The sequence below is a fragment of the Amblyomma mixtum genome, chromosome 6, assembly GCF_055824585.1.
Source record: "Amblyomma mixtum isolate Tamu chromosome 6, ASM5582458v1, whole genome shotgun sequence".
Lineage (NCBI taxonomy): Eukaryota > Metazoa > Arthropoda > Arachnida > Ixodida > Ixodidae > Amblyomma > Amblyomma mixtum.
The window spans coordinates 73,664,453-73,687,583 of NC_143017.1; the positions used below are offsets into that span (position 1 = coordinate 73,664,453).

At 46.4% G+C, this 23,131-nt stretch overlaps 1 protein-coding gene across 4 annotated transcripts in view; it reads left to right on the forward strand.

Moving 5' to 3' along the window:
• LOC149339385 (ubiquitin carboxyl-terminal hydrolase 25-like) overlaps positions 1-23,131 on the forward strand; it is a 94,772-nt gene that overhangs the window by 21,748 nt on the left and 49,893 nt on the right. For 3 of the 4 annotated variants that reach the window (XM_089548152.1, XM_089548151.1, XM_089548150.1), the window contains exons 3-5: positions 13,741-13,905; positions 18,062-18,231; positions 20,581-20,851. In XM_089548152.1, coding sequence (XP_089404278.1) covers positions 13,741-13,905; positions 18,062-18,231; positions 20,581-20,851 — 606 coding nt within the window. The remainder of the gene's footprint in view (positions 1-13,740; positions 13,906-18,061; positions 18,232-20,580; positions 20,852-23,131) is intronic. The other variant, XM_089548153.1, reaches the window with a different exon arrangement.

The window sequence follows — 23,131 nt, forward strand, 5'->3', positions numbered from 1 at the left end:
TATGCAGTAGTCTTCACTGTTTTTGTGTAAAAGGCAAACGAGGCGTATATTTGTACTTCCGATTTATTCTTGGAAATGTTACATAGGCACTAAGGGCACATCCACACTGGCGATCAGACGTTGCAAAAAAAGAATTTGTGAAAAGTACATTTTTTGCATCTACACCGCTCTTTCTATGTTGAACTGAAATATTTCACCCAAAAACAAATCCTAAGCACTCCAAATAAATATATTTGTTGACACCTTACACACAGACAATGTGTGTTAGTTTAGAACCTTCAGGCTTGTTTTTTCGAAAGTTTGTTTTGACCTTATCACCTTGCTCATGGAAAGCATAGCACATAAATGGGTGCATGGATTTTTTATCCTGTTTGTTTGCTTATAATTTCTGAAACATGGTTTTGACATCGCACAGTACACGGGCCTCTAGAATTTCACCTTCATTGAAATTCAGCCGCCGCGGCCGGGATAAAAATTGAGTCTTTATTTACACCACACTTCCTAGTACTAAATATTAAAAGCATTTACAGACCCATAGCCCATTTTGTTGTCATGCTAGGCTTTCCACAAGCAAGCAACATGTGAACAACATATAAACAATGATAAAACAAAACCTACTGAAGATATCATTGTGAAACTTTATATCTGACTGCTTGATGCTATTTCAGGCCAGTCTGCCCCAGTTTCGTCGCTCTGAGTGGAAAATTAGAAAAGTTTGGACTCTTTCTTTCTATATTCTTTCACTCCCTCTTTTATCCTTTCTTTAGGGCACAGTTTGGGTGTTTTGAGATAGTTACTGCACCATTTCCTTTCCTCGGAAATGAATTTCAATTTCACCTTCGATGCCCTCTTCCCCCCTTAAGATGGGTTTGTTCTACTTACATGGTGTCATTTTCATGAGAGAATACAACACGGGCAAGAACAGTTTAAAGCAGCTTTTCTTGAGGAGCTACATGGTGTCATTGTCATGAGAGAATACAACATGGGCAAGAGCAGTAAAAGCAGCTTTTCTTCAGGAGCTGCTACTTTGGAGGGTCACTGTGTGTAATGGTTATCGTTGTTCTGAGCTGCAGGAAAGGATGTATGTCTGAGCAGAAAATATGAAGCTACTGAACTGTAATTAAAGATTTCTTTTTGAACATATGCCATAAAGTGTGGCTGCCTCACTTGAGTGGGGGCACATTTCAAGGAACATTGTTCATGTATAAAATTAGCTTACTGTTGTTGAAGGTTGTCTCATGGTTGTAAAGGAAATTCTATTTAAGCCAACGAAGTAGAACTGTTTCACTTCCTAAGATGATTAAAAGTTTCCCACAAAAGCTTCCAAAGTGGTGAACAGGGCATCAGAGGTGCAACCTTTAGAGAGACGCTGTCCTTCTGAGCATTGCATTACTTGAAATAATTGTGTAAAATGCTGAAGGGTAAGTGAGACTGCTGTGATTGATGCGTGCTCTGTGCAGTGTAGAGGGAACTTACCCACTCTGTGACATCAGCCAAAGTGCCATAAGTAGGTCGAGGCCATACAATATTTTTTAGGAGCACCATCATGAAACTCGTTTTTTTTTTTGGCTAATGTCTAGCCATTCAGACTCTAATCTGAGTGTATGTCTGCTATTTCTAAGGTACTTAATGCATAATGAAGTTCTTACAGACCAGTTTCAGTTTCGTGAGTACAGAGACATGCACTGCAGGTGACTGCCAGTTTACAAGTTGGTATGCACCGATGTCTCAAACCTCCACTAAGAGCAGACCACTTTCTGACATGAGCATTTCTTGTCAGACATCACAGATGCTCGCAAATGTAGTGCTGTGTATTAGGTTAGCCCATTCTGTGGTGCTGATGTCCATGTAAAAAGGTTGTCTACTTTTTAGTTTGTTGCCTGCATGATGATGAAAAACCAATTCATCGCCAGCTGATCTTTTGGACTCGAAGGGACCCAGAAATGTTCTGAATAATTGAACAATCTAAAAAATCCGTCAATTTGAAAAAAAATTCACTTTCGTTGCAAAAAGACAGCTTTTAAGGATCATGAACTTTGCCACTGCCCACGTTCCACTTGGAAGCAAAACTTGGCTTATTAGATGAACTGAGACTGAGTCATGCTTTAGTCATGTCCATACCACCTCATGTCACTGTACCAGACAGTGCAATGCAGTTGTGGGTCATGCCACGAAGCATGGAAGCAAAAATGGTTATTTCCATGGGCAAAAATAAAAATGGTCAAGAGAGAACACTCATTGGAAGAAGCGAGCGGAACAAATGAATCCCCCCCCACCCAATCTTCCTTCCTCTGCCCCGTCTGCTCGTCACTACACGCAGCGTTGTTTAAACCGTGGCAAGTGCTGCAGCTGCCCCGTATACAACACGATCACGCGATCTTCTTTGTAGGCCACCTTGGTAGCTACAAAGAGTGTGACATTATCTTAGATGGCTCCTGCAAAGAAGAAATAGCAAAGCCGGATGCCCGGGCCAAATTTATGGCACCTCTTCATTCGTTCTAACCGAGTTAAGCTGCCATGCTTGTTCGTTATATCTGAGATGCAGTCCCATTGCCCTAATACATATTTTGACGGTAGCACCGCCTCATTTGAGATAAAAGAACATTCGTTATTACTGCGGCTGTTGTAAGTGGGCTCGACTGTATTTCGTTCCTCTCTGTTCTGCATTTAGAAAATCGTTTCAAGTTGAACGCTTCAAAAGCAGCGAAGGCTGTGCTCCGCACATGGAGCATATTGTACAAGGTTAAGCAGAGCAGTGTACTGGGGCCAACATTGCTCTGTTTAAGCTTTGTTCTGCTAGCATGAACGGAACCAGGAGCATGAGTATTTTGGAGAGCATGGTTGTTACCTTTTATAACAAGATCAAGTGGAGTTTTCATTTTTACGAGCAGGAAGGCAAGGATGATGAACGGTTGGGTCAGTTGGTATGTGGGCACTTGACAGAGCCAGCGGAAGACTCTGCAGAAAATTGAGCTCATCGTTCTGTGTTCTCCTTTGCCTCTGTGTTACATGCTTTCTGCTGATTTTTTCATTTGATTCAGCATTGTCCCATATTTTTTTTTTTTTTCGTTGTACCAACAGTGCTTATTGGGAATTACAGTGGTGGAGAGGGGTGGGCTAATAAAGTACTCTAATATACAAAAGGGCAAACACAAACAATCAGAGAACAGGAAAGCACTGCAAAAGCAGGGGTGAGACAAACAGATAATTGACATGAAAGGCACATTTTTCTTCACCCCACAAAATTATTGGTTTTTTATCTGAGTTTCTCTTTTGCTTTGAGCCCCGCCGCGGTGGCTCAGTGGTTACGGCGCTCGACTGCTGGCCCGAAAGACGCGGGTTCGATCCTGGCCGCGGTGGCCGAATTTCGATGAAGGCGAAATTCTAGAGGCCCATGTACTGTGCGATGTCAGTGCATGTTAAAGAACCCCAGGTGGTCGAAATTTCCGGAGACCTTCACTACGGCGTCCCTCATAGCCTAAGTTGCTTTGGGATGTTAAACACCTATAAGCCAAACCAATCTTTTGCTTTGAAACAGAACATGTATCCTAAAATATTAAAATTCTGAGGTCAAAATTTCTACACAATGTTCGAATTCGGAGGTCGTGGGTTCGGTTCCCACCGCAATTCCAGAATTCAGTAAATATGCACATAATATTGAAGACTTCTCCAACCTTATACATGCACATTTTAAGTCTATATATATCTTGTGAGACGGGAGACAGAGCGCAGGATGGAGCGAGCTTTAATGGCACCCGCAAGTATGGCGACCAACCCTTCGAAGAAGAAGATGATCGATGATGATGGATACGTACAGATGAAGACGAAGGTCGCATGTTGTGCTTTGAGCGATGATGATGGATATGTACAGATGAAGACGAAGGTCGCATGTTGTGCTTACACTTTCTCCCCTCGCGTACGAAAGCGACCGGCCCGGGCGCAGATGAGAGCACAGTAGGGCGACGGGCAAAGGGTTTGAGGCGGGAAACATGAACAATCTCGGCACCTCGGCAACGACGATCATTAACAGGATGAACAGGGGCAACGCGATAGTTCACCGGGGACGTTTGTTCGAGTACAGTATACGGACCAATATAACGGCTCAAAAATTTTTCACACAATCCCGGGGTACGCACTGGAGTCCACAGCAGTACCTCATCACCAGGGTGAAAAAATATGGCACGGTGGGAGAGATCATAGGTGTTTTTCCGGGAGGCTTGGGAGGCGTCGGTATTCAGGCGGGCAATGGCACGGCAGTAGGTAAGACGAGAAGTAAACTGTTCGTGAGAGAGTCTGGAAGAGGTTGAGGGGGCGGAGAAGAAAGACGCTTCGAGGGTGAAGGTAGGTTGACGTCCATACACAAGGAAGAATGGGGAGAAGTTGGTGGTTCTTTGCACGGCACTATTGTATGCAAAGGTAACGAAGGGAAGCATGGTGTCCCAGTTGGTGTGGTCGGGCTGGATGTAGGTGGCTAACATATCGGACAGCGTGCGATGAAAGCGCTCTGTGAGCCCATTGGTCTGAGGGTGATAAGCTGAAGAGGTTTTGTGCACGGTTCTGGAGGCGTGAAGAACTTCGGCAAGGATGCTGGAGAGGAAGGACTTGCCGCGGTCACTAATAAGGACACGAGGAGCTCCATGGCGCAGAAGGATGGCGTTCAGGAAGAAGTGGGCGATCTCTGAAGCAGAGCCGGAAGGAACAGGGGCCGTTTCAGCGTATCTAGTTAAGTGGTCGATGGCAGTGACGATCCAACGGTTGCCCGTTGGTGTTAATGGTAAGGGACCGTAGAGGTCAATCCCAACGACTTCAAAAGGGGAGAAAGGACAGGGGAGAGGCTGTAGAAGGCCCGCAGGGGCAGACGTGCTCCGTTTACGACGTTGGCAAGAGATGCAAGACGCAATATATTTTCCAACAGCGGTTGAGAGGCCAGGCCAAAAGAAACGGCGCTTGATGCGGTCATAAGTTTTCTGAAAGCCTAAGTGGCCAGCCGGGGGGTCATCATGAAAGGCCTGCAAAACTCCTCGGCGAAGAGAACGGGGTACGACAGGCACCCATGAGTCACCGAAGGGGCTGTAATTGTGCCAAAGAAGGATGTTGTCGACTAGCTTGAAAGAGTTAAGTTGGCGACGAAGGCGGGCATTCGGTGGCCGCGTAGCACCGCTCAGACGGTCGATAAGAGTCCGGCAGTAAGGGTCGGCCCGCTGCGCTGAGGCGAGATCGCCAAGACTGGGAGCTGGCATCAAGTCAATGGGTGCGGCGGTCAAGGTTGAAATAGCCGTCGAAGGGGTAGTTTGGCAGTTTGAGGATGCGGAGGACACGGGTTGCGGATGTGGTGGTTGGGTTTGGGCGAGGGGACAACGAGATAGCGCATCGGCGTCCTGGTGTTTCTTGCCCGATTTATAGGTGACGGTAAAGTCATATTCCTGGAGACGGAGAATCCAGCGGCCGAGGCGGCCGGACAAGTTTTTCTGCGAGGACAACCAGCACAGGGCATGATGGTCAGTGACAACTGTGAACTGGCGGCCGTACAAATAAGGGCGAAATTTCTGAATGGCCCAGACAACAGCGAGGCACTCTTGCTCAGTTATCGTGTAGTTCTGCTCCGCTGCAGTCAGTGTACGACTGGCGTAGGCGATGACTTGCTCGCACGAAGAGTGCTGCTGCTGCAGAAGAACTGCACCAATGCCGTGTCCACTGGCGTCCGTGTGTAAAATCGTTGGAGCATTGTCGTCGAAATGTGCCAGTATCGGATCAGATGTGAGAGCCTTCTTTAAGGTAGTAAAAGCGACCTCACAGGTCTCAGACCAAACAAACGGCTGGTCAGCGCAGAGGAGCTTATGCAAAGGGGCCGCAATAGAGGCAAAGTTGCGTATGAAGCGCCGGAAGTATGACGCTAGCCCCAGAAAACTGCGCAGGTCTTTGACGCGCGATGGGCGAGGAAAATGCAAAACTGCAGCCACTTTGTCGGGATCAGGCTTTACACCCTTCTGGCTAACGACGTGACCGAGTACCTTGATAGAAGTGGAAGCAAAGCAACATTTCTTGGTGTTTAACTGTAGGCCGGCTTCAGAAAGTGCGCTTAATACTTCATCGAGACGAACAAGGTGTTCAGAAAAAGTCGAAGAAAAAATGACTATGTCGTCGAGGTAGCATAGGCACGTTTTCCACTTCAGGCCTCGGAGAACGGTGTCGATCATGCGCTCGAACGTGGCCGGAGCATTGCATAGGCCGAACGGCATAACGTTGAATTCGTATAATCCGTCGGGAGTGGCGAAAGCAGTTTTTTCCTTGTCGGCCTCATGCATTGGTATTTGCCAGTATCCGGATCTTAGGTCGAGACTAGAGAAAAATTGTGCACCTTGGAGACAGTCGAGGGCGTCATCAATCCGAGGCAGCGGATAAACATCTTTTCTAGTGATCTTGTTAAGGGCGCGATAGTCAACACAAAAGCGTACTGAGCCATCCTTCTTTTGAACCAGCACAACAGGCGAAGACCAAGGACTCGAAGAAGGGCGTATGATGTGGCGCTTGAGCATGTCGGCTACGTTATCTTGAATAACCTTGCGCTCACTAGAAGACACACGATACGGGCGACGGCGAATGATGCCCGAACCATCTGTGTAGATGCGATGCTTAGCTGCGGTGGTTTGGCTCAAGGTTGTTGCCTGGGTATCGAAGGAAGCGGCATGCTTGGTCAAGACGGCAAGCAATTCATCTTTTTGAGTCGGTGTGAGACCGGGGCTGATAGCAGCTGAAAGAGATGCAGAGGCAGAGGCAGGGGTCGAAGGAGCGAAGCTTGATGGGGCAGAGGAAAGAACGGCCACAGGTTGAGTGGTATCCACAGAAGCGATGGCTGTGCCTTGACGCAGAAGAATGGGTTCCGGCGTAGTGTTGAAGGCAGTCAGTAGTGAAGACCCATTGGTGAAGCGGAGCAGGGACGCGACGAGAAAGATGCCCCTTGAGAGAAGACGGGGGCTTGGTGTGACGAAAACGTCCCCAGCGTGGACGTGGGCAGAAGCAACAGAGAGGACATCTTCGCAGCCGGGGTAAAGTACATGATCAGCGGTGGTAACCAGATGATGAGAAGGCAGGACAGAAACGGCTGAAAGGTTGGATTCAGAAGCCTGTAGAGTAGGGGGACAGCAGGTAATTACAGCTTGCGCAGAGTGGAGGAAGTCCCAGCCGAGGATGAGGGGATAAGCACAGGAGGGAAGCACAGCAAATACTATGTAGTGCAAGATGCCGTCGATAGTGACTCGTGCCGTACACAATCCGGAAGGACGCATTGATTGATCATTGGCAGCACGGAGAGAAGGACCACTGTAAGGGGTGCGCACCTTGCGAAGCCGAGAACATAAATCAGAACTAATTACAGAAATGGCGGCGCCCGTATCGATCAATGCTTCTACTACAGTGCCTTCAATGTCAACGGTTAACATGTTCGATGGCTGTGCAGGAGGAATTGAGAGGGCGGCGTGCGGTGCAGTTTTACCTCCGGAAACTGCACAATTTAGTTTTCCGTGTGGCCAGTTGTCTGGGAGGATGGTGGACGTAGAGGCGACGACGAGCGGCGGAAAGGCGATGGGGAGCGGCGGCGCGACGGCCTGTCGGTCGAGGAGCGGTCCGGAGAGGTAGAGGGATAGGAGGGACGATAATTGGTATGGTCAGCAAACGGTGGGCGGTAAGCGTACGACGAGTGCGGAGCGTCTTGGGAGAAGTCCCCGTACGATGGGCGACGAGGAGGACTGGAGGCAAACGCCGGACGGTAAGCAGGTGACGAGTACGTAGCTCCGTTGCGAAAGTCTGGGTACCACTCGCGCTCGTCGCGTTGACGCCGACGGCACACACGGGCAACATGCCCGCGAATTCCGCAGTAGTGACACACCGGCCGACGTGCAGGCGGACTCCAAACAGGACACATAGCGGGGCTCGGGGACACAGAGACCGGAGTTTGCTGGACGGGCTGTGGATGCGACGGGTAAACAGCAGCAGGAGGCGTCGCAGCAACCTGGGCATAGGTAGGCACAAAACGCGGTACAGGTGGTTCCGCAGCCAAGGGGCGAGTGACCGAAGCGAGCTCGTCTTTGATGAGATCACGCAAAGGCGAGGACGACGGGGCTGGAGGCGGGTGGGAATCAACTGGCGGTAAGGTGGAGCCGTGCAGTTCCTCCCGGATAATGGAGCGAATGAGGGAGCGTAAGTCCACGTCGGGTGAGAGTGGGGTGTCCCAGGTGTCTTTTAATCGAAGCGACTGAAGGTCGTCAAGACGATGGCAAGTTGTTCGGATGTCTTGGACTGACGTTGGATTCTGAGCAGCAAGCGTGTTGAAGGCAAATGACCCAAGCCCTTTCAGAAGATGACGTACCCGATCGTTCTCTGACATAGCGCTGTTGACACGTCGACACAGGGCAAGCACGTCTTCAATGTAGGATGTGTAGGACTCACCGGGTAGCTGAACGCGCGTATCTAGCTTTTTTTTGTAGACAGCGGGGCTTGCACCAGATGTGCCAAAGATTTGTCGTATCTGTGCCGAAAAGTGAGCCCAGTCCGGGATGGCATCTTTGTGGTTGACGAACCAAGTCTTGGCCACGGCAGTGAGGTAGAACGACACGTTTACAAGTTTCATCGCTGAGTCCCAACGATTATAGGCACTGACCTGGTTATATTGGTCGAGCCAGTCCTCGACATCGTCCCCACGAAGACCAGCAAAAATGGGAGGCTCGCGCTGGAGTGTGGTGATGGTCCAAGTGGGGTGTCCAGATGATTGGGAAGAACCGGGTTGGCTCATCATTGCTGGCTCCAGACGGTTCGAATCGAGAGGAAGAAGAACGGGGGGCCCATCGGGAGTACGAGTGGTGTTGTCGCTGACGGTATCCATCGGTGCGGATGGTACGAGCAGGTGGCGACCGGAACGTAGCTGCAGTCTGGCGGCGGAGAGGACGCAGGGATCGAGAGCACACTCCACCACTTGTGAGACGGGAGACAGAGCGCAGGATGGAGCGAGCTTTAATGGCACCCGCAAGTATGGCGACCAACCCTTCGAAGAAGAAGATGATCGATGATGATGGATACGTACAGATGAAGACGAAGGTCGCATGTTGTGCTTTGAGCGATGATGATGGATATGTACAGATGAAGACGAAGGTCGCATGTTGTGCTTACAATATATATATATATATATATATACGTTTGCAACACATCTTTTTTTCTTCTCTTTTTTAACAAAAAAATGCTTCATGTTATGCCATTGCCTGCCTAGTATACCACATGCTTTTGCAGCGGCTCAATGTGACAGTACCAGAAGATCCCACTTTTTAAATGCTAAGATATCAGCTCAGATGTCAGTCTTGTTCCATTCATAACGTAGCTGTCAGGATTTCTTTTTCTTGTGAAAAACGCATGCACTATTTTTTAGCAAGTTCATACACTATTCACTTGCATCCCCAAAGTCAGTCCTTTTAAAATCAATAAATAGTGTCAGTCTTCAAAACTGCACACAATTTTAGTTGTGCAAAATTGCTGATAGCCGCATTCAAGACTCTACTCCTTATCTATTATAGTCATAAATTTTAATGCAATAGCATTTTCGTTCTCATCGCACCAAAACTCTACAGATGCCAGAGACGAAATTTCTTGATTGTTCGAGACAGTTTTGCCACAGGTGTCGTGATCACCAAGGATCAGCCACAGCATGCCGCCAAATGTGAAAACTCATTACCACCATGGGAGCCGGGAGGATGCATCAGTATTGACATCATTACTAGAGAAAGCAAGTGTAGCAGGGGGCGTCAGTGTCAGATGGGCAAATTTTTCTCACACACGCACGCACACGCACGCACACGCACACACACACTCACACACACACACACACTAACACACACTCACTCACTCTCGCACACTCTCGCACACTCACACACACACTCACTCTCACACACTCACTCTCACACACTCACTCTCACACACTCACTCTCACACACTCACTCTCACACACTCACACACACACACACACAAACGCACGCACGCACACACCCCCCTCTGGCCACTGCATTAGGCCACTGCGCCATCGCCAAAGCTGTACATCCTGAGTATTACATGGACAATTGCACAAGCAAGCCCAAATTCGAGCGCGTGGCCACTTTGGAAATCAAGCCATGGCAGCCTGCACGTCAGTTGGCAGCTGCTCGTGATTGAGTATGGACACGTGTCTGAGAGCTCCAGCTTGAGCTCCAGTGTTTGAATGGATCCCGAACACACCGCTGTTGCATTGCACTCTTAAGGTGACTTAAGTTCCCTGTAAATTTTAAGAACAGGAATAACCAGAGAAGCACCTCCGGTAGCACTCCAGAAGGCATTACTTATATGTTCTTTCTTGCTGGCTATCGTTTGTTTTCTGAAGTGTAATAATCCTTTATACGTTCTTGTATCTAGTGCTCTTTTTGTTAAACCAAGACAACTTTTAACAACTAACTAAGCGCTTATGATGATCAATCCTGGCCGTGGTGTACACATTTTGATAGAGGTGAAATGCAAAAATCGCCATGTAATCAGAATTGGATGCTCAGTGAAGAACCCCAGGAATTTAAAGTTAATTCGTAGTCCTTCTCTGTATCATGCCTCATGGCCAACATTGTTGATTTGGCGCATAAAATTAACCATCAGCCTTTGTGTTGTGTGCTTCCTGCTCGTTTTGTTGTGTGGTCATCATCATTCTCCCCTCGGATGTTTTGTCTGCTGCGTGTCCTGTGCTGATGCCTGGTCTGCGTGGTGTGCTTTCCACTGGTTTTGTCACAGGATCTGGCGTGGGAATCAAGGATGAGCATTTTCTTTTTTTTTGCTGCATTGATAGGTTTGCAGTAGTCATGCACTTAAGCCTGAAATCAGTATTGGACAGTGTGCCTTAAAGGGGCTGTGAAGCACTGCTTGGGGGGATACCAGCTATACTTCAGGTGGGTTCTTTATGTCACACAGATGCTGACCTAAAAAGAATTACAGGAATCGATGCACAGGAACGGGAGTTATTCAGTGAAGAAATTTCAAAATACAAGCAAACAAAACGCTGCCCTCAACTCTATTTTGGCGGGGCTTCCCACTCCTATTTCGCTCTCCCAACGACGGCACCTGGCGCAACCAATCAAAACAGCGAGCCAGAGCACGTCGCGGAAGTTTGTAAGTTTGTATTGTACAAGTTTGTACTCCATGATTGCCTGCTCTCTGTAACTCGTTCTTGCTGAGACGGGCATCGTCGTTTCCATGCCAGAGCGCCCCTGGTGGTGTATTTTTATTTTGCTTGCTTTGCAGGGCTCTTATCTAAGACAAACAAGTTGTTTTTGTTGATCTAATATAAAACGCAGACAGGTGACAAAATGTGTCTCTATTTATTCACACAATTTGCAGTGTATTTACATTTTGTCCGATCATCAAGCTCGCGCCAGGTGATGTCATATCCGCTGCTAAAAACCCGCCACTGTGTGGCGACACCATCAGAGCCATGAAGTTGTTTTTGGGAGGACATTAAGATATTAAAAAACGGAATATACGCGGTATTACCGACGCTAATAGCACCTTGATAACTCACTGTGTGCAATCAACAGGCAAAACAGTTAACTAAGATTGTGTTTCTGGGCCCCTTTAAACACAACAAATAATATGGCATATGTGGTCAAAATTTTCTCTCTTGATTTATTATTTTTTTTTGTAACCCGCTGTTCATCTGTCTTGTGACTAAAAAGTTGAGTGAAATATGCAGTGAGAATTTGCAAAATATTTTTTTTTATGTGTGATTATTAAAAATTTTGAGGGTCTCTCACTTCTGATTGTCCTGGTGCATCACAAATTCTACTGGTTCCCCCATTACGGAGCAGCACCATCTCAGTATCACCATGAAGAAGATAGGTCGGAAGATCAGAGCTTCTCTTGGTTGCAACGCAGCGTTTCTGTGGCAAAAAGCAAAAGTGTACAGGGAGACAAACGAGACAAGAAAGTCGAGAAATTTGAAGGTCGATTTTGTCAGATTTAACTTTTTCTGCGATTATCACTCATCCCTTCAGTATTTTGTAACAAATGACAGTAGGACGAATCAGTTTTTGTTTGCTCAAAATTATTATACTTAAGAAACGTTTTCATGTCATTACGCATGCTGTAATTTCACACTTACTTTCATGAGCACTGGGCATCTAAAACAAAACTAATAGCTTTATTGCACAGAACAAGCCTACTTCAAAAATCTGGCATGCATAGCTTTTATAATATCTCCTTAATTATTTAATTCCCCAGTGATGCTTCTATGACAGTGCTAATTATAGTAACTCAGCAACTGTACCAGCTAACTGAAAAGAAATGCAGTTTTGAAATCAGCTTAAAAAGGTGCAAACCTGTGTCAGATTTGGTTACATTTCGTGCATAAATAACGAAAGCACTTTTATTTGCCCCGTTACCCCCTTAACATGGACACTGAACACACCTTACTGGCAGTACAAAGTTCTTGAGCACGTGCAGCCAACGCACTTGAGTAGCTTCACAAGTTTTGAAAGTTGTAGGATATTCTTGGTATAAATGATGCCTTGTCTGCATGTTAACTGTCGTCAAACTTTGCAATTCTTTCTTTCTTTTCTGAAGTGCCATGTTTTATGTCCACTTGTTTTATCTCTCAGCGAATCAGAATTTGTCATTTTCAGAGGAAGCTCATTATGAAATTACTGTTTGGACAGTGGAGATTTTGTACGAGAGGTCATGCTAGCTGCTGTCTCATTAACGGTGGCTCGATGCAGCTTGCCTACCTGCTTTATTTTGTGAAGCCGCACAGCTTGAAGCTTGTAACCGGCATGTTTGTTTTGTGCTTTCAAGTAGACCCTTTTCATGAATCTTTAAACTGCCCTTCGTGTATAGCCATGCTTCCTCTAGCATAGTTTGCTCTTCAGTAGTGGATCAAGTACTAAATGTAAGTTTTGATGTACAACAGATGTTCATGGAGCACGTCGGAAAGGATGCGTCGCGCCACTGGCAAAAACAACCTGAGCTGAGAGTATATGCCAATAATAGGCCACATCACTGTGTAAGCAAAAATGGGGTGCAGTTATGTGGTGAAGGTTTCATGATTTTTTGGAAATGGTCTACTGTGCTGAATCCGAACAAGTGAAGCTCAGTGCTTTACTGAGTGCTTTTTGTGCTGGAGATGTGACTGTGTGCTTTCATGCATCTATTGTGTTCATGCTTGCTTGTCTGTGTTCACCTACTGTAGCTGAGTGCGTTGTTGAGCATAAAATCGGATGCAATCTTAACCAGCATGAGCTGGTCACACTAGGGCATCGGAGCAAAAGCTCATGCTGTACTGGGTTACTCACATCACTTGAATTCACCGCAGTGCACATGCAGGATTTTGGCAAGGGCTTAGCTATTTAAGATGCTGATGAGTTTTCTGTGGACGGTGGATAACTACCATTCCTGGCAAGATGTTAGTATGTATCTAGCTGTGCTGTTTTTTTTTTTTTTTTCCAAATTCCAAGGACCCAAGCTTAAATCACATTTGTTTTGAAGTTCAGAATACATGCTGATGCACGTGCTGAAAAATTCTGTGGGAGTGCAGACCGAGCACAAAGCATCTGTGCTGCATGCTTTGGCACCGGTCTAGAGAACAGCGTAGAAGTGCAGCAGGAGTGACAGCCAGAACCGCTGCCGTCATGGTCGTGGTCAGAAATGTGCAGGCATCATAAGGCAAAGAGCTTATGATGCTTATATCCCTAGGTGGGGGTGAGGCCAGCAGCGGCGGTGGGCGATGGCGCCACGGTTCCCAGCAGCCAGATGGGCGCGGCCACTTCCCCACAGAAGCGCCCTGCCAAGGTCATTGACCTTACGGGCGAGGGCGACGACCTTCAGAAAGCGATTGCCCTCTCCCTACAGGAACAGCAGGTGGGGGCATGTTGCAGCATGCAGGGTTGCTTTTTTTTTTTTTTTTGCCCGAGGCCACACTTCCTGTTCCTCTCTGCCCCTCTCCTCTCCTTCTCTTTCCCTCTGATTTGGATGGGTGTTGCTTGCTTTCCTGTGGAACGAAGGCTATCATGAATAAAAACATGCACGGCACACTAAGCATGTGCATGCACCGACCAGTCTGTTGTCTGCTGCTGCAGTAGCCAAAAGCCAGCTTATAGACTAGAGTAGCAATGCTAAGCAAACATCTGCCATTGTTAGTGTTGGTTCACTGGGATTGGTAGTAGACGACAGAAGAGCAATGAAAATAGGGCATTTTAGAATAACACAGGGCACTGCTGGCTGCTGTGACATGCTTGCACTGTGCTAAAACTCCACTGTTAACCCATGACATTCATGCCAAAGTCATCAGTGCATATCCTGGACATTAGCAGCATTTTTTTTTTTTTTCACCACAAACCGGAGTGCACATTACAGCTGACTATACTTCTTAAAATTGCCATCACTGTTGCATTTTTCTTATGGGCAAAACGAGTGGTAGAATGGGATGTGTGCACTGCGGTCCACCTTTGTTTGTTTGTTTATTTGTCTGTTTGTATAGAAGGCAATGGATGACTGTTGCCTTTTATTGCACACCTGTTAATATCTCGCATGGCTCTGGGATTTCAGAAGTTGAACCAAAACTTTCAGAACAGAAATTTCACTGTAATAAATCATTTGGAGCATGCTTTTGTAAATTTTACTTGTAAAAGTTTAGGATACTACAGTCAGACCTCGTTATAACAAACACTGATATTATGAATTATTGGCTATATTGAAATGTTCCTAAATATTTTTAACAAATACATGCATTTCTTACTTTTTTATATTGAATGCGGTTTGCAATAAAATGGATATATTGTACTGCTGAGCGCCAAGCTGTGCCAGTTCAAATGGCAGGAGATAGTCTTTGCCTCATTACGCAGGTGGCTAGTGGTGGTGCAGCAAGCGTTCGCACCAGGGTTCATGCTTTATCTCACATTTGCCAACAGCGATACCAAAGATAGAGCAGTGAGAACAGCTGGCAGCGAGGCGGTCAGCACCCGTTTGCACCTCTTGGACCTGTAGATAGTGCCCCAGAACCAGCGACATGGTCGGTTGTTGCAGCTTTCCAGTACCCATCCTCTGCTCATGTTGACTGTCACGGAGCAGAGGTGTTGAAAACAGCGATAGCTTTCGTCCTGGCATCGGATTTTTTGCCCAGCACCGTTGTGATGCGAGGAAGCCACCCTAACTGGTGTCTGACCTGTCGCCGCATTCTGTGGTGCTGTTCGGGGAAGCCAACCTAACTGGCGTTTCCCGCTCAGTTTTTTTGTGGCCTCCACAATCACCGCAAGTGGCTTCAAAATAGTGCTAAAACTAAGGAAAAGGTTTCTCCCAGTTTCCATTCTTTTGCTAACTAAATTTCGCTTCTCCTGTGCGATTTGTTGGTGGAATTTTATATTACGATTTACTATATCAAACTATTCTACGAATTTTTAACTGTTTGCTATAACGAGGTTTCACTGTATGTGGTTGAATTAATTTGGAACCTAAAATTCTTAGTGGGATTTTTCTGGTAGTCTGGAGAGAAGGACTTGTATAAAATAGAGCTTGTGATTTATGCCAGGCTGCTTAAATTTAGGTCTTCAGAAATTCCTGTCGTAACAAGCTTGATTTAGGCCGTAGAAAATTTTCGGTCATTGGCTCTATCATGACAGCACAGCTCAGTCTAGTGGCAGTCTACTGTTGTGTGAGCTGAGTTTTGACAGTGGAGGAAGAATCCATTAGGGGTCACAGATAAGGCGATGACTTGAGTGTTGAGGAACCTCAGCATTTGTTTTGCTTTGGAGTCGTCGAAAGCTAGCTTTTTGTGTTTTGCATCTGCAGAAGGATTTTTTTTATTTAATAGCAAGCATAAAGTAATTCATCACATGTACAAAAAAGTCATTTTAACCATTTATTAGACCTTCAGATTCCACCTCCCCCTTTCCCTGCTAACCCCTCCTAGTTCTTCTTAGAGGAATTTTCTTTCCCTTGAAAAAAAAAAAAAATAAATAAATGCCTTTGAAAAATTCTCACATGCCTCATCAGTTTTTTAAAGCTCTTAGGGATAATGAAATCAACAACAAACTGCACTTGCTAGATCCTAGGTGAATGGAAGCCGCATAAGCAGCAGGAACGCTTTATCAAAGTAGTTTTATACTGCCTTCGCAGTGGACATACATAGCATGTACACAACTTCGTACTCAAGATATGATACGAGAGAAACCTCTTTGTGAACTACGCGGTGATCTACAGTAAACATTTTAATTTCATGCAGGTATTTCAAGAGTTAGGAAAAAGCATTTTATATTATTTTATGGCAAACGCACTTCTCTCCACCTTAGCTTGTGCATAGGAGACAATGCAGTGAAATATTGCAAGTTATTAGCTTCCTGAAAGAAGGAATGTTATAAACAAACTAACCTTTAAAAACTAGTAGCCAGGGGGCACAACAGTCAGGTTTTTCTCACTTCTTGTTAGGTGCATGGTAGCTTTAGCTACTAATATGCTATGAAACCAAGCAAACACAATCACGAACGGTTGTTGGGGATGGCTTTGAGAAATTCAGAATTGTCATCAATTTAAAACAGCGACAGCAGATTAGGCAGGTACAATGGTAACATAACAATGCTACTGAAAGATTTCTTGAGCCCCTTTTGTGTTCGCTCATCCTTTTTGTGGCCATGAAACCTGCTGAGCTTCTTTATTATGTCTGTTACACACCTTGATTGTTGCTCATGCATCCAGGAGACTTTATGGTAGTACAGTGCACATGGCCTCATGCAGCGCAATGTTTATTGCGCTCAGAACCGTAGTGTTTGAAGTGGGAGGGCTGTTGCTGTAGCGGCGTAGTTCTTGGGAGGAAGGAATCGTGATATGCATCCATTCAGCAAGCTGGTAAAACAGCTTTTTGGGGTGCAGTCGGAGCAGGACAAAATGTAAAGCAGTTTGTAAAACTTCACAGGACATGGGAGACATGTTCTAAAAGCCCAGTAATCCAGAGCCTGGAAGTTTGTGGAATGCGTCAGTCTCTACTTGTCTTTATGACCAGTGCAGTGTGCTTCTATAGTCCAAATAGAGTGGAATTTTGGGGATACGAATTCATAAAGTTCTTTGGCTAGAGTGCATTGTGTACAACGTGCAGAATTTCAGATGTTCCGAGCACTCTCCCACGCTGCTACAGATGATAGGAACTCGCGAGCTGCAAGCACACCCTCAAGAATGAAACATTGCCCGCGCACCGGCAACATCACAATCGCTAGGTGTGCAGTACACACTGAGAGCAGAGCATCGCACATTACACATGCTTCTGCATATGGATTTTGTTTGTTTTTGATTGCGTATACCGAATTTCAGATGGTACAGATTTTTTTGCGACCCCATGAGATTTGTATCATTGAGATTCTAGGATTCTATTGTAAAGCACGAAGGCTCTAAGAAGGTTTAAATTTTATTATGGCTTTAATGGCTGTGAGGTTTAGTTTTATTCTGGATTTAGCGTCCAGTATACTAGCTGACCGTATGCAGTACAATTTAAAGCCTAGCCTTTGACTGGTCAGTTTCCGTTACCTGGTTTCAGTTGCCCGATCAGTTTCTGTGGGCGGCCACAGCCTTGGTAGCTTTCATTGACTTGGCACTTAGCTCAGCACTGTTGATAACCTAAGTTTAAAGGATTGGGCAGCCTAGAGCTGCTGAAGCATATTTGATATGTTGATATGTTATTCTTATGTGATGGTGTTGGCCCTGCCACTCAGCAGGCTCTTATAACTCTAGTTTCGATTTAGCATTTCCTTAAAAAAAAAAAAAAATTACGCAACCTCTTCAGCACTGGTGTGAGGAAAATTTTGCATTTTCGACATTATTGGTCGGCCTCGTGAAGAAATGAGAGACAAAGCTGAGCACATTTTGGTGGGGATGACAGGTCAGGCTGAGCGCTTGTTTCATGGAGTTGAAAGCGGGCATGTTTAGCATTTATCTCTTTGATAGTCACGAATGTACTTGGGCCTCATTGTGCTGTACGTAGCTTGTGTGGGCATGACGTTTGCGTGGTTCAAGCTCTTTCCGGTTTTTGCAGGTGGCAGGCGTCTCTGCTGAGGAGCAAGACATCAGCCGCGCCCTGGAGCAGAGCCTTGGGGGCAAGCGGAAACGGGGTGCCGATGCCTGGCTCGATCCAGCCAACCCGTATGAACGCAGACGTCAGGGGGATTGGCCTGTGGGCATCAAGAACGTTGGCAACACCTGCTGGTGCGTTGTCTTGTGGTCTTTGCCGACTTCTCTAGATGGTTTCCTATGGTTGATTGTCTACCAGGTTTTACACGTTGCAATTTGTAATTCAAATATAATAATGTTGGTGAAATGTTTAGGGGAATCCCCCAAGGTGGAGTTCTGTTCCCTCTTCTGTTCCCACCTGTTCCCACTTCGAGTTACTGATCAATTCGCTCTCGCCCTACCATAAGCTTGCCGTCCCGGTTAGCTCAATTGGCAGAGCGACTGCTCCGGTGTAGCGGTGGTCCCGGGTTCGAACCCCGGACCAGGACGAATTTTTCTTTAACTACGAAGTTTCTGAGAAAGCTGTATAGCTTTCCTTTGTAGCCGTAAGGCTGCGCTCGGGTGGATGTCAATGAGTAATTACTCCCTTATTTCAAATATAATAATGAGCGCGTAGAAATGCGGACGTCAGGAATATGCAAGGACCACCAACTAAACACTGGTTTATTTAATTGCTTGGTTACATAGATACGGCTCATTTAAAAGGAAGGGGGGGGAGCAGAAGAAATAAGTAAACAGAAAGAAAACAAGAAAAAGAAATTGAATAAGTCATCAGCTATCTTTGTGCATCTGTGTGAGAGGTAGATTTAATGGTAAATTCTATGTGACGCTTAATTTTGTAAACCTTTACTTTGGTTCTGCAGTGCTGCTTTTGGATAGTTCGGGCAAAGCTGTTTTAATTCAAGAGTACACTATTTAGAACTTCACAAATTTGTCCACAACCTCGTTTTGTCACCCCACATATTGACAAACATCGGAAGCATGTAGGTGTCGCCGCCTGAAATACAAATACATGCCTTTGGTACGGAAGCACTGTTTTCATTTGCACAGGGTGGCACGAATGAATGCGGTGGCACAAACTTTTTACCCTGCTGCAGAGTGAGCAAAAGTGCAGAGACTGCAACGAAAGAAGAAAACACACAGCATGCATGCGACGGTAAACTCTGCAATGCGTTGTGATAAATAATTATAGTGAAAGCAGATTGAATGAAATGTAAATTGGTCCACCTAATTAAACAATGTACAACCATGCCAAACATATAACAAATGTTATGACTTGAGCAGTGCCCCTCCCCAACTGAGATTGGAATTCTCAACACAGGTGCAGTGATTCGGCCTCCCAGTAAGCGGCAATGGCATTACATTAACATATCAAGCTGTCTGTTCTTTTAATTACACATTTTTCGGTATTTGTGGACCAGTGAGTACAGGCGGGACTGGAGTAGGCAAGAATGCGTATTGCTTTCTGCTAGCTGGCTTGTATCGCTATTTAGTATGAGCAGCCCTGCGCGAACAGCAGGAGGGACCAAATTTCAATTTCATTATGCGTATTGCCACAAACAAACATTGCAATGATTAGACATGAATTCGTTTTGGTCACGTAGCTTGCTGTTGTCTCCGAAAGGTTGTTTGCAAACGGGATGACTCTGTCGTAAGCTCTGCAGTCTAAATTGTCACACTTGCCTTGGCAAAGTGGGCAGCGACAGCTTCCGTGAGAAGCTGCTCCTCGAATCCATAAATATTCGATCGCTCTCCTCGATTTTGAGTTTCAACTCATTTTGTTTTCATTTTTTCATCATGCAACACTGTGCCACGTTTACTGTAACCTACAGGCAACTGGCAACAAAAAGTACGAACCTGAACTGCAAGCGTGGCACTCATCGATGCCTGTTGTTCACTTCATCGAAGCTTGGTCGCCTGCTCCTGGTTGCTTGTTGCAGGCGCTAATGGCATAGTACACACGGGGTTGAACACTTTCCAGGCTTGGCAGAAATAAAACAAGCAGATGGCACTTTCAGAGGCTGCTCTCTGCAGCCCATGGGCTACAAATTATCAGCCCATGGTGGCGTAGGTGGCACTTGGGTAAAACAAACATGGCGGCACCCTCCTATTGAAACTAAAATCGTGCATAAAGTCAATTTATTTTTTCACCCGGTTCATTAATAGATTGGTGGGGAAACTGTGAAGAAAAGGCTGTCGGTAGGTAACTTGATAGGCCTGGAGCTAATGTCAGTCAGAAATGCTGTCTGCACCGCAGAAGTCTTGGTGCCAGCTTGAATGACTGAATGACATCTCTGCATTCTAGAAGCCTTTTCGTGAATGCTAAGGACATTTATAACCTGCCTCAATGACTTTTTTTTTTGAAGTTCGCTGGAACATTGAGGACTGCTGCATATATATGCTTTAGCATGTTAGTTGGTGAGGCTTAGGTAGTAGGCAAGACAGTAGTGTGCTTGATCTGTGAGCGTGAACTTAATTGCGGTATAAATTTGAGTGAAGCTGAACACACTGTAAATTGGTTCGTTCTGTGAAACTGCTTTCCAGGTTCTCAGCGGTGATCCAGTCGCTGTTCCACCTGCCCATGTTTCGGCGCCTGGTGCTGGCCTTTGAGCCGCTTGGGCCGCCTGTCCGGGAGGATGGCCGGCCGCCCCAGGAGCACCGCAGCCTGGGGCTCATGCTGGAGCTGAGGCCCCTGTTTGCACTGCTGGGCTGCTCGCGGCGCAAGTACGTCGACCCCGGTCGTGCCCTGGAGCTGCTGCGTGACGCCTTTGTGGGCACAGCGGGCACCACGGGAGGGGGTGCAGGCGGATCTCAGGTGGGTGCACTTGTGCACTTCATTGTGCAACACATCCCTCTTGAGACCAGAGGATGTAGAGGGGGATGACTGTTTTATTCCTAAGCATAGCAGGAAGTTGCTCGTGTTTTTTTTACTGGACTGTCAGTAAAATCAAAATAGGACTGTAGATAAAGGTAAATGTGGTTTACCTTTATCTGCAGTCCTATTTTGCTTTTACTGACACAGCGGCCACGGTTCTATGGAAGCAAAATGCAAACGTGCCCATGTGCTGTTGTGCGTGGTTGCTGTTGATGATATGGTGACAGTTTAGCAGTGACATGACACTTTATTCCACTGTTCTCCTTTCCTGAAAAGGATAGTGGCCTGAGAAGAAGGCTGAGGTCTTCGTTTCGTTTGTTGGGCTCCGGACTGTCACTGAGGACACCCAATCCTTGAAAGAAATTATGCCATGCGTTAGGTGCATGATGGCCTGAGTTGCTTATGCGCCATAAAATCCAATACAATACAGTGAAAGCTCGTTAATTCGAACCTTGGTAGTTTGAATTTCGGATAATTCGAACTACACTGCTTGGTACTGCCAAGCTCCATAGAGATCTGTGTATAAAAAAGCCCGTTAATTCGAAAGCGAGTCGGTTCCGCTACGGATAATTCGAACTACGCGCCGCCGCGCCTGTGCGGCATGGCGCACAGCAAGTGGCCAAAAAAAAAAAAGGATCTCCCCATAGTTCGAGGCTGCGCAAGTCCTAAGCGGGGACAGAAGATGGAACCAGATGAAACCGTGGATGAGTGGTTAAAGCCTACATGGCGCCATCACAGGCATGGCGGCTGGCCGGCGGCACCGGAGGGTACGGGGTTGGCAGCGGCGGTGGCAGCTGCCTATCCTCTTTTCCGCGCAGCCTCTGGAACTTGCAACTAAACGCTCGTTAATTCGAGCCCTGTTAATTCAGAAATACGGATAAGTACTGTCAGCGCGATCCCAGCCAACGCCCGTGAAAGGCTATGACTTCGGAGGGGCACTACAAATTATCCTTCCACCCATCAGTTGCCAACGGAAGCACGCAGTGATCATGACGCCGGCTTTTAGCATCGTTCGCTGCAAAAGGCGTTTGCTGCTGTTATCACGTGTTCCAATGATTGAGTGGCAGTAGACGGCGTCCCGTCCACCCCAATCGCCCATGGCAGGATAAGGCAAACCTACTGAAAACGAGGCTTGCACAACCGGACAAGCGTTCGCACTCTGCCAAGTTCGCTTCCCCCCTTGCTAGAACTAACGCCAAAAGTAAACACACCGTGATGTTATCGCTGGGCAGCATCTTGGAGCCAAGAAATGCGTTGTGGACTGTAAGTGACGGCGCGAAGCGGAGAGACGCATTTTTTTTTTTTCAAATTCTTTGGCAAAAATCCGGGGTGGGTGGGTTCATTATGCGAGTGGGTAGTGGGTTCGTTGCGCGAGTAAACACTGTACATATACCGTAATGCAAATGGTTCTTGCCGGTTTTTTCGCGGCCATTCGATAATTCGAACATCAGATAATTCAAACTTTTTTTCCGGTCCCGTGAAGTTCGAATTAATGAGCTTTTACTGTGCAATAATACCTTCCTGCATTCATTCTTGCAATTGCAGCATAAAACTTTGTTAGTTTGGACCTCAAGGAGACGGGAGAATGTCCAAAGTTATGAGGTTGAATTATCAAATGGCTCCGAAACAAAAAGCAAAAACATCAAATTTATTTGGTGGAAACCTGGGCAGTGATCATCTATTTTTGAGATACAAGACTTTGAAAAAACACCGATTTTCGAAGTTTCATCAGATGCTTTACTTTTACTGAGCGTACGCACACTGTTGAAAAGTCGAAGCAGAGCTGCTGCAAAATAGTGAAGGCTTTGCAGCTGCGTTGCACATGAGGAAGTTCCATTGCACTGTGAATGTCGTGTGATGAGCGCATAGTTTCACTGCTCTGGAAGAATAGAACAACCACGTGGGAATGGGAAATATGCAGATGCATTCTAAAAAGAAAAAACGACCAGAGGCATCCCAGTTAGCGTCAGTTACAATGCGCAGCTGCGTTCGACTAGCTGGCCATTAGCTGCCGTTGATGCGGGCAGGTGACGCAGCTCTAGAAAGGAAACTGCTATTTTTCAGTGACGAGGCCCCTTAACATCGTCGCATCTGCCATTGCATGCACATCAGAGATGCACTCGCAAGACTGCATTACGCAGTTTTGTTTTGAGAGGGGCTGTTTGGGGGATCGCCTGGTAGGCTGGTCTGGTTCAAAACTTCACCAGCGCTGCGACGAGG